The sequence below is a fragment of the Cryptomeria japonica genome, chromosome 10 (assembly GCF_030272615.1).
Source record: "Cryptomeria japonica chromosome 10, Sugi_1.0, whole genome shotgun sequence".
NCBI lineage: Eukaryota > Viridiplantae > Streptophyta > Pinopsida > Cupressales > Cupressaceae > Cryptomeria > Cryptomeria japonica.
Window position 1 is genome coordinate 451,445,976 of NC_081414.1, and position 12,097 is coordinate 451,458,072.

The window sequence follows — 12,097 nt, forward strand, 5'->3', positions numbered from 1 at the left end:
AACACCATTATCATCTAATAACCAGAAAAGGTACCAATATGGTTTGTTATCGAGAAGTTACCACCAACCACACAAATTTCATGGTCAAAACTTTGCTAATCTGTTTGTATTCATAAAACTCTTAAGTAATTAGATGTAGTGTGCTTCATACTTATTTAGCAATGTCCTTACTTACGGTACGGATTCCCATTGTACATTGTAATGTTTCTGACGCATTTTATGGCGACTATCTTGAACGAATTAAACATGCGACAATGCAACTGAATATATTGATCAGGTTCACAAACAGAAAACAAAAAGGTTCCAATGTCAATCACAGATTTGCTGAAAATTTGAAAACGTCTGAATGATTGATGAATCATAAAATATTGCATCATATAAAGCACCAATTGAAGGGTAACTGAATCGATAGAAAGTGAACACATACACTCAAATAAAAACAGTGTCAGGGTGTCACTCATATGTTTCAAATATTGAATATTGAAGATTGAGCCACACTTAGATTCCAAATAATATTCTAATGTTTACATGCCTTGTGGAAAAGCCATCATGCCAGATGTCGGCCTTTAATTTCTAATTGTTTTTTCCAATGTTATGTACACCATAACAGATTGATGATGAACTGGAAAGCAATTTCTTATGTGGAATTTTATGGTCCATTCAAAAAAAAAATGGCATGGTTAATGGATTATGAAAACCAACAATAAGAAGATGCACTTCACAACTCATAGAATTCACCTATTCTAGTGCCATTATCTCTCTTTCTAGAGCTCAGTGCAATTCTATCATCTCGTAGCATATTTAGGTTTGGAGCCAGCAAACGTGTATACCGGTCGAAGTATAGAAGCTGCTTCATTAGAAGTGCAAACTCCCGAGGAAATTTTAATCCATAAGAGTCACTCACTCGTACCTACAAAAAAGAAATTAAAAATTATACTAAACCTTTGTACATTAATATAGATTAAAAAGCAATCTATTTCTGTCAATCAACATAATTGAACCATTCCTTCTAGAAGAGGCAATATAGCAGCTATGTAGTTGGACCAAAAGTAATATTGGTTGCTAATATACTAACCTGAAACAGGTGAAGGAAAAGCAGGCCTTTGTGGCTGTTTTGACGGGTCAAGGCACTTAAAGAAAAAGTAGAAACGAACTAACAGCGAGCAAGCTTCATTGATGTGCATCACTTTTCTATCGTGCTACATTCGATTTTTTGTTATCCATGGTGGAGTCCTATGTTACCAGAAATGAGAAACGAGAAACGCAACAGCAACGGCAACGTGACGAGAAATGGAAGTTTAGAAGGTTGCGTATAAAAAACGAATTTTTAATATATATATATATATATAATATAATAAAATTAATTTTCAAAATTAAAATTATAAAACATATATCTCTATAAAAATTTTAAACATTCTTTGATTTCATTCTTTCATTTTAAAATAATTTGTATAAAACACTTCACACAATAAGTATAATATAACCACGAGGACAAAAATAAATTTGTGTGATACTTAACTCGACGTACAAAAATTCTAAATTAATGTAAACTCCAGCTTGGGCTTTATTGGCAGTTATAAACTCCAGCTTGGGCTTTATTAGCATTTATACTAACGTAAACTCCACCTCGAAGTTGGGGAAAAATAAAAATGTCTAAATTTTTATTTAAATTTTAATGGCAACTGCTGGAAAAACAAAAATCACGGCTTCGAAACGGCCATCCGCAACAGGAAACCCGTTTCGGCCGTCAAAACGCGAAACGGAAGTCTCCCGTCACGTTTCTGGTAACTAGGGTGGAGTCACATTTTATTTATCCAAAGGATTTCAGAAAAAAACACCTATCATTCAAGCAGATACAGATAGTCATTTTTTATCGGTTGAAATTCATAAAGGTCAAGATGGTAATTCCTGCTTTTTATTTTTTTTCTACTGCAATCTCCATCTTACCAAAAGTTGAATGATCCTTAATTTACAAAAATGCAATGCTTGAAGATGCTAGAGTAATTTTAGTAGGAAGATTTATGCCAGAACTGGTGAAAATCAAAGCAACTATTCTTATACAGATTAGGCATACCATTTGGTTGAAGAAAGCCAATTTAAATGATGTCCAGGTTAAGGTTAGGTTACATTATCCAATGGCAGGATCGGCACAACTGCAACAGGGCTGTACTTATTACTTTTAAGCACATGTTTCTACATATTGGCATATAATGGTTCAGCTTATTTTGAAGGGAGAAAGATAAAAATGGAAAATTGAGCAAGTCACACGTGGTGGATTATACAGAAGACTACCAAAAAAGATTCAGTGTTCTACAGTGACCTATCTCCCCATCCCTGAAAAATGGACCATTTCAGGTATAAGGATGTTTCCCAATTTTGGGGACAGGGACTTGATCCTGTCACTCACTTTACCTCTAGCTGCCTTGGCAAGGCCATTATTGACAATCTTGCATTTGAACTCACAAAGCTAGTTTAAATGTGAACCCTTGCTTCAATCCTTTGCAAAAATAGCGACTTGCTGAATGGACAGCAACAAATTCTGCAATACATCTGGGAATATCACTTGGAAAAACGTGACCTCTTAGAATTTTAGAGGGGCAGCTCCCTTGTCTAGTATGCATTTTTTTTTCTTGAACTTTTCATCAAAATGCACAAAAGGAGCAAACCAAGTAATAAGGAAAGAAGACAGAAAAAGAGAAACCCTAGGTGAACTGATTATGAGGAGGAATGCTTAAGTAAGCTGGAAAAGAAGAAAAAGAAAACCAGATCAGAAACTCATCCTTATTGACGATGGAGATTGGTGGATGATATGCATAATGAGCAAGCCAAAATCTCACAGAAACACAATTTTCACTAAATTTGGTAATATGCAGGTGATAAAAAGATCCACCTTTCAGAGACTAGCATTACAGAGTGACTGTGTGAGAGAGAGAGAGCACAACATGCAACAAAATATGGTTGAATTCCAATCAACAAGCTTACTCAGATTCTGTTCTGTGAGGAAGGGGGATGTGAACAAGGTAGAGGAGGAATGAGTGTGAACTTGATCTTTTTCCTTCAAATGTTTTCTGAGTATGTGGACAACCATAGAATAGGTCTGAGCATACCAGATCAGCAAAGAGCTTTAATAAAAATTTAAAACAAAAAAAAACCATCTATGACCATTGTTTTGAAAAAGTTTTTCTATATTTGCTTTCAAAAAAGTTTCATTCACTACATAGTATTTATAATGTATTGCAACCCCCTTTTGTGTGCGCTATGCATACATGCCTTTGAATCGTCTAACTACTTTTTTAAAAGAAAACGGGAACCAGAAAGCATATGCATTTGAATGTTACATCCTACTGTATATTTCAGTTTTACTTGTGTTACCGTGTGTTACTAAGTTGTCAAATTATAAATATGATGTAAATATAGAAATGCTTAAAAAAATCTGTGTACGTGTATGAATATTTAGGTATCTGATTAAATGCTTATATGTAACTATGTGAAAAACCACACATTAAATTTTTTTGTAAAAATATATTTATATATTTATTCATATGTTATCACAGATTTACACTCAAAATCACAAAAGTCATATAAGCAAAAAATTCATTTTCCTAAATTCTGTAAAAGCCTATAGATAATCATCTTGCAAATTTTCTAAATCAGATTCACAAATTTCATCTACATAAAGATGTTTCTCTACTGAAACGAGTTTTCATAAATGTCAAAGGCAATCTCCAAGAAGACAGCTCTCAGTTGAGGCTCTTTAATCTCATCTAATCTTACCATCCAATGTGAAACACTATTCAAATCTCATACTGAGTCTTCAACATGCAATAAAACTCGTCAAGGAGGCCAATGGATGTTGATTTTCCTATGTATACATATGTTTAACCATGGTGCCACAAAATCATATACCTATATATACTTATAAACCTAAAGACATTTGTTCCATTATGTTGTAGCATATGTATTTTGAACAGGAGATTATGCATCTCCAATGGAACCATACACGTATGCATCTCATGATTGAATCAGATTGTTCCACAAGTTTCGTTCGACACCCAACAGTATATTGAGCTTGCTAAACCAAGTGTCCATTTGAATTTTGGACCATTCAATTGCTCTTCAAGCTATGGATTATAGCTAGTTATAGATGCCTTTTCCCAATCTCTTTGTAACCCTCAACATAAGTGCTCTTACAATGCAACTTTAATGTCATAGATGCTCTTATTTAAAAAATTCAAACAATTGTAAAGAAATATTCATCATAGTTGTTCACGGAAACTTGTTGCATTTATTTTTAAAACCATTTATAAACCCAAAAAATAGTATTACTAATTTTAATGTTGTCTCTTTTTACTAGGTTTTATTTGTATTTGTAATATCCCCCTCAATATATTCCCTATTTTTTCCACAATTACATTCAACACAACACTTGTTATGGTTAGGAAATGAAAACCAAATGCTACTGAAAGTAGCCCTCCACTTTCTGTTCACCAAGAGCCCAATCTGGGAGGGTGAGAGCATACAGTGTCGAGGGGATCGTTAGATGCCAATAACTGAAAATGATTACAATCTTTGGGCGGCAAGCCAGCCCCTTCCGCTTATACAGTAGGATATTGAAAACTATGCAATCACCTGGAGGTAAACCAACCAAGGACAAGCCAAAGAATTGAAGAATGCAATCACTCAACCGCTTGTGCAACGGGAGGACTAGAAATAGAAATTAATATCAACTCCACCGCTTATTCAGCGGGAGGACAAAATTACAAACTCAAGATATGCGGCCATGCTAGCCTCTTCCACTAATGTAGTGGGAGCCAACTAAGAAATCTGAAAGATAGCTGTTAAACTTAGTACTACTAATTAGCTTTACAAATTCATTACAAGATTTCTAAATATAAAAAATATTACTAATCTAAGATAGGCGGCTGAGCCAGCCTCTTCCACTTATGTAGTGGGACAACAGAAAGCCAAAATGTTGCTGTTAGTACTACAAACCAGCATTACAATAAATATGAAATTTGATAGCCAGGTGCTGATTATGAGTTGACAATTGCAACAACACCTCCAATCATCATCGAACCACTCAATCTACTCAAACTCTCAAAAGCACATCCAATGACCAACTTTCGAAAATCTGATATTTATGACAGCAAGCTGGAAATGCATAACCAGCAACACCAAAACACACCAAAATGCTCCTAACTCTTTCAAAATCCACTCAAATCACCCAACAACACTCCCAAACTGATAATAAGCATATAGCGACTAAGAACCAACAAGAAAACAGAAGCAATATAACCCCAAACACTCAGCACGCAACCCAATGCACTCCCTAACAAAAATGTCTAAGCTGAAAAGTTCGATTTGCAATTAAAATTTGGAAACTCAATACTAGGGGCTATAAATTTACAAATCTTATCACTGGGAGCATAGAAATCTTTAGAGCCAATACCCAGAGTCAATAGGGGCCGGCACAGGAAACTAGGAGAGAAAATATGCTTCAGCCATGATGCCAACCAGCAACCTGGAAACACACAAACTCACACCAAAAACAAAAAACCAACTGAAGCAACCATTCCCAATAAGTTCTATCTATTCCTCTGAGTGAGAAATAGTCTCTCCGCAGCTAGGTGCTATCTCTCAAGCACGAAACTGACATAGGCTAGGAAGCTTGCAACTTCGAAGCACAAATCTGGCACCATTTCGGTAGCACTTCGTTATACAAATTTTCATGGATCTCAAAATGAGAGCCCAAGTCACTTAATTATAACTTTTGCCCAATCAAATTCAAATGCAAATGCCTCCAAATTCGCCCAAATCACATGTCATTTCATCCCACTCACATTTGGCGCTTTATTTCATTTCATTTCCTTCAAGTATATGGCGCCCAAGATGAAAATCCACCACCTAGGCTTCAAGTTCGAACTTTTTCCCTTGGTCCACACTTGCAACATAAAAACATTATAATTTAAGCACATTTTCATCCTTATCGCCACTTTTAATAAATATAATGCTTAAAAAATAATATTCATGAAATTGCACTTTGGCGTCCAAAAAGAAGGTGAAATAATTCGCCCAAATAGACTTAGGAAAAAATTAATATTTTCTCCCTTCCTAAGTCGTCCATTCATTAAATAGTCAAATATTAATACCTCATGCCTAAGGTATTAATATATTAAAAAATACCTTCTCAAATACTGGTTATTGCCAAATTCAGCCGGAGACTGAAGTGCTAGAAATCACCAAAACTAAACTGAATTGGAGCTTTGAACTGAACTGCTAAAAATAGTCATCTGAGTGAATACAGGATCCTACTAGAAATAACCACCGAGTTGAGCTGCAAAATCCCTGCCAAAAATAGCACTGCCAAGAATAGTACTTACTATAAATAGCATACTACTAAAAATAGTAAGTGTTTCCAAAGTGATTTTTACCATATTCTCGAGCTGCTGCCAAACTTACTAAAAATAGTAAGTCTCGAAAAGGTCCTTAGATTGGTTTGCATGTTATACCATCGCAGATTTCTTAGAAAACCCATAAAAATCTAGAGAACTCCACTGCTTCTGGCTCCACTTACTAAAAATAGTAAGTCGGTCAAACTCCATAACTTGCTATGCATGTACCCTTACTGCAAAGCTTTCTGAAAAACCCAGAAGGAATCTAGAATCCAAACTGACAAATTCCAACATGCAAGCCTTTGAAACTGTAGAAACATCTTCCCAGAGGTAGGAAACCCTAATTCTGCTCTCGACTAGCCTACGAGCCTCCGAAATAGGCTAACGGCCAACTGAATCGTTCACAGCTGAGAAGAGGACATTACAGTCCGTCCTCCCCAAAATTGCTTGTCCTCAAGCAATTGCAAGCTTGGATGCTGCAAAATCTCTTCATTCTCCCAACTAGCATCCTCCAAAGGCACATTTTTCCACTTCACCAAATACTCCTTGTTTGTCCTTCTCCTCAAAGAACGTTCTCTAAAATCAATGATCTCCTCTGGAATCAATACCAACTGTCCTTCCTCATCCAAGGGAGGCCAATCATAAGAGACAACTACATTGTGTCTAAGCGCCTTCTTGAGGCGAGACACGTGGAAGACATTATGAACTTTCCTACTGACTGGTAGCTCCAACTCATAAGACACTGCACCAACTCTCCAAATGACTCTGAATGGTCCATAGAAACGTGGCTTGAGTTTCTCTACTCCACTCTTCTTCAGAGTAGACTATCTAAAAGGCTGAAATCAAAGATAGACCATGTCTCCAATCTCAAATGAGCGCTTTACACACTGCTGATCAGCATACAACTTCTATTGATTCTGTGCAATTTGGAGGTTATCCTTCAAAGCCTTCAAAATATCTTGACATTGTTGCACCATATCCTTTGCCTGAGGGGCTTTGCTATCACCAAACACCAACCCAACAAAGCTAGGGGCCTCATACCCAAAGAGTGCCATGAAAGGAGACAACTATAAAATCCACATCAGCAAACTCACTGACATTCACGATCTTGAGTAAAAGAAAGAATATTCCACTCAACCAAAAAATATAAACCCAAGCATCACTTCTCATGATGTCCTCAGAATGAAGAAGATCAATCGTTGTTACTACTCTAAAATCTACCAACCAAGGAATGCCTCTACTGTCACCAATCGAAATCGTAACACCAACCCTTAACTTCCATGTCTCAAGGGAAGAAACTCGAGTACCCCGACAAGCCAGATTCACTATAGTAACCAACCATCATCTAGAAATATGCATACTATCACTATGAAGTGACGACAGTGACCCAAACTCTCCCATGTAGAAGTGGGGAATAACAGAACCGTACCTAGAGGATCTCCTGCGGCTGGTTGCATAATCGTCTGCAAGTGCTCAAGATCAAACTGCCCAAAGTCAGAGGTCAGCAAAAACAATGTGGAACACCTCGGAGAGCTATAAATGATCTGAAATCTCACTAAATGCATAGGAGACATGAGTGTGGGAGTGGCTGGAAAGCCAACTCCTCCAATCAATTCATCTCTACCATCAATCCTCAACCATGAACAACTCATTTGCTGCCTTGAATGAGCAATCCAACACATCTGCTGATCAGAATCTGAACTCATGTGTAAGTTGATCAGATTGTGGACAGCAATGGTAACGCCCATTGTCACAACTCCAAGGCTCTATGAAATATGAGCCATAGCATAAAGAAGTTCACTGTCTTGAACCAACTTTGGAGGTAAATTGTTAAAGTTTACAACACAAACTTTCATAAAGAGAACTCCCTGAGTTTGGAAGGTCTGAAATAAACAATAACCACTACTGTAAATGATTGAAATCAATGAAGTGCAATCTGATTGAAGTGATCTACATAGAGGACAATAGTAGTACCAATGAAACTTCCAAGTATAAGAAAGAAAGTTGAGCATTTCAATGCTCAAAAATAAATCAAAAGTGGCTGGAAAACACCTCCAAGCAATCTCCAATTGAAAACCATTACTTGCATAACCCAAGAAATTGCCCCAACTCCCTTCAATGATAGCAAACCATAAAGTGAAGTGACTAAATCTGCAACCAGTAAGCAAGCCCAAATCCAAAAATCTGATCCATTCTTTTCCAAAAAAGATGCCCAAGAGTATGCATTTGATCAATGTTCCAACCCTTAAGATTTCTCTCTAATCCACCTGTAGGTGAAACAATGGAAACACCCAGTGGCTGGTAAAGAAAGGAATGTCACCTTTAAGTCTGAAATCTTGATCCTTATCACTCCAAAGGTCACTCCTATGACTCCCTGTAATCTCTATCAATTCTTGATGAAAATCCCAAGCAAAGATATCCAACCCCAAAGAAGGACTAGTATATGCTAAAACATTACTCAATCCGAAGGACAAATTGTCAAGTCTATATATTTCATATTTATACCCTTTCTCCAAAGCTACACAAGAAACAAGCTGGTAACTACCTTCCCTTACTGCTTTTCTGAACATTCCAACAAGCTTAAGAACAATGTTTGGAAACCTTTCAAAATATAAAGCATAGAAGTCTCTATGAATCAATTCATCCCATGAAGAAGCAACATCTCCAGCTACATATGAAAGGGATGCAAGGCTACTCATCAATTCTGATTTGGTATTAAGTGTCCCACTTGTTGTCCAATTCCAAAACTCAAGACCACACTTACAACTCATCATGTTGTAAGGAACAATGATGCCTCCTACTTTCATATCACTCCAAATGCATCCTCCTTCTATCTCTTCATTTTCATGTGATATCTCATGGCTTCCCAAGAGGGTAGCCAATCACCTCATAAAGTGAACATGAATCAAAACCAAGCTGGAAAGCACACTCCAATTGAAGTCCTGGATCCCACACCTTGCTGTTTTCACCAAGTGCAATACTACAATCGTGAGTTGTTCCATCATTCAACTCAAAAACTGGATTGTCATATGTCTTCTCTATACCCATCTCAAACAATGGGTTATCATTGGAAACCACAAACCGACTTCCCAAGCTGCTATGATGAATACCAAAATTAAAATCTTTGTCATACCTTTCAGCAGTGACTCCATGGCTGCCCCAAGTCTCATGTACCTCCTCTTCAAAGCTTGTCTTATCATCATTATGCCCAACAAATCCCAAACTAAGGTTTGATTCCTTGCCAAGATGAGGTGAAGGTGATGAAACAATGCTAGGCTCAATTAGAGGGGAACGAAAAGATTTCACACCTCCTTGTGGCTGATCTATCATAGCTGGTGCTATAATCTCAATGACAATATCCTCTTCAATCTTCACTTGCTCTTCCTTTGAAAGCACATGAGTGCATTCAACACCATCACTAGCTCTATATGCAATATTAAGGGGTTCATCATGCACAACCACAAATATTGATTTTTCTTCTTCTTGAATGACAAGCTCATCAATGGTAGGTGTATGCATGATATGGGAATCATCATCAATATTCTCAAGCTCCTCACTTGAAGTTTTTCTTTCCTCTTCTTGAGCAAATAGAGTAAGAGCTATCATATGGTATTTTTTCTTTGCAAACTCAATCTTGTAGCATAATGTCAAATGGTGGTTCATGAAACAATTGAAAGGTAATTCTTCCTTAATGACTTGAGGAAGTATATCATATTCCTCAAATATGCCAAGAATTTCTTCTCTAATCTTCTCCTCATACGAACCCATCATTAAACTCTAAATTTCTGCTGAAAACACAGGATGGCAGGAATAACCAATTTCTCTATCACTCATGGAGAATTTGATCAACTGGGACATCATGTCCATCATAGTATGGAACTTTTTATCAATTCTCTCCACAGCCCCAATGGCAAAATTCTGATTTGATGTTCTCTCTGCCATTGAATCCACCAAATCTACTGAATCAGCTTCCTTATCTCTGTTTCTCAAAACCTCTGAAAAGGTTTCTTCTACTGGCACTGACGATATCCGATACTGCTTCCTTCTCTATTCCCAGTTGTAGTATCTGATATCTCTGTCACTCATGGAACCCTTTTGTCACACAGGCTGGCAAGATGTGGCTTTGATACAACTGTAATATCCCCCTTAATTTTTTCCCAATTTTTTTTCACAATTACATTCAACGTAGCACTTGTTATAGTTAGGAAATGAAAATCAATTTTTGCTGAAAGTAACCCTCCACTTTCTATTCACCGAGAGCCCAATCTGGGAGGGTGAGAGCATACAGTGTCGAGGGGATCGTTAGATGCCAATAACTGAAAATGATTACGATCTTCGCGCGGCAAGCCAGCCCCTTCTGCTTATACAGTGGGATATTGAAAACTATGCAATCATTTGGCGGTAAACAAGTCAAAGAACTGAAGAATGCAATCACTCAACCACTTGTGCAGCGGGAGGACTGGAAATATAAATTAATATCAATTCCACCGCTTATTCAGCGGGAGGACAAAATTACAAACTCAAGATAGGCGGCCAAGCCAGCCTCTTCTACTTATGCAGTGGGAGCCAACTAAGAAATCTCGAAGATAGCTGTTAGTACTACTAACCAGCTTTACAAATTCATTACAAGATTTTTGAATATAAGAAATATTACTAATCTAAGATAGGCGGCTGAGCCAACCTCTTCCACTTATGCAGTGGGACAGCAGAAAGCCAAAATGTTGCTGTCAGTACTACTAACCAGCATTACAATAAATATGAAATTTGATAGCCAAGTGTTGATTATGAGGTTAAAACTGCAACAACACCTCCAATCATCATCTAACCACCCAATCTACTCACTCTCAAAAGCACACTCAATGACCAACTTTTGAAAATCTGATATTTATGACAGCAAGCTGGAAATGTATAACCAGCAACACCAATGTTGAAATTGGCCTTTCAGATTAATATAAGAACCCAGAAATCAGAATTAGCTCCTAATTAGATTGTTTGCTGATAAATAGAGATAAGCAAAATGAACACAAAGACACAAGTACCCTGGGAAAACCTCCCTCTAGCAGGAAAAACCCAGCAACAACAGATCCTCAGATCTGATTAGGCAATAACCAATTGAATTTACAATGAGCTTCACACTTGAAGCTAAACTAATCACAGTAATAATTCTAACCTAGGGCACACTGTAATAGAGAGCTTATCTGCCGATGTTACAGTCACAAGAATGAAGTTCGTTGCCCCTTAAATGGAATTTGCAGACCTCCAAAGGTGATCGCTGTGCTCCTGAGCAAGTTCGTTGTGCTACCACTGCGATACCAATAGGATTTGTTGTGTATTGATGATGTTCGCTGTCTTCTAGATATGTTCGCTGCTCACTGGATATGGTTGCTGTCTTCTAGATGAAATTCGCTGATCATTGAAGGTAGTTCGCTGCTTGATAACAGAGATAATATTCGCTGAATGTGTATGTTCCTTTTAAGCCTTGCAAGTGGCTGGAATATATATGAGGTTCATCTTTTTACTTATCTCTAAGTCGGCCCATTTAACCTTGGGCGCTAAAACCATTTTTGCATATAACAATGATGTGGATAGGTCCACACGTTTGGAGTGTAGACTTAACTTAGTACATTTCAATATAGGGTCGGCCCTATAATGAGTTTCTTTTATGTTTGGCATGGAGGATATAAGGGGGCCAGCCCTATTTGTTT

The 12,097-nt window shown here is 37.2% G+C and overlaps 1 protein-coding gene across 5 annotated transcripts in view; it reads right to left on the reverse strand.

Annotated features, from left to right (window-relative positions):
* Positions 1-411: 411 nt before the first annotated feature.
* Positions 412-12,097, reverse strand: part of LOC131067530 (uncharacterized aarF domain-containing protein kinase At5g05200, chloroplastic) — a 242,703-nt gene continuing 231,017 nt past the window's right edge. For 3 of the 5 annotated variants that reach the window (XR_009111826.2, XR_009111828.2, XR_009111827.2), the window contains exon 12: positions 775-910. Coding sequence is in view for 1 of the 5 variants with exons in the window: in XM_058002567.2 (XP_057858550.2) it covers positions 719-910 (192 nt within the window). In the remaining 4 variants the exon portion in view is untranslated. Of the gene's footprint in view, positions 911-1,075; positions 1,234-12,097 lie in introns of all 5 variants that reach the window. The other 2 variants (XR_009359156.1, XM_058002567.2) reach the window with 2 other exon arrangements.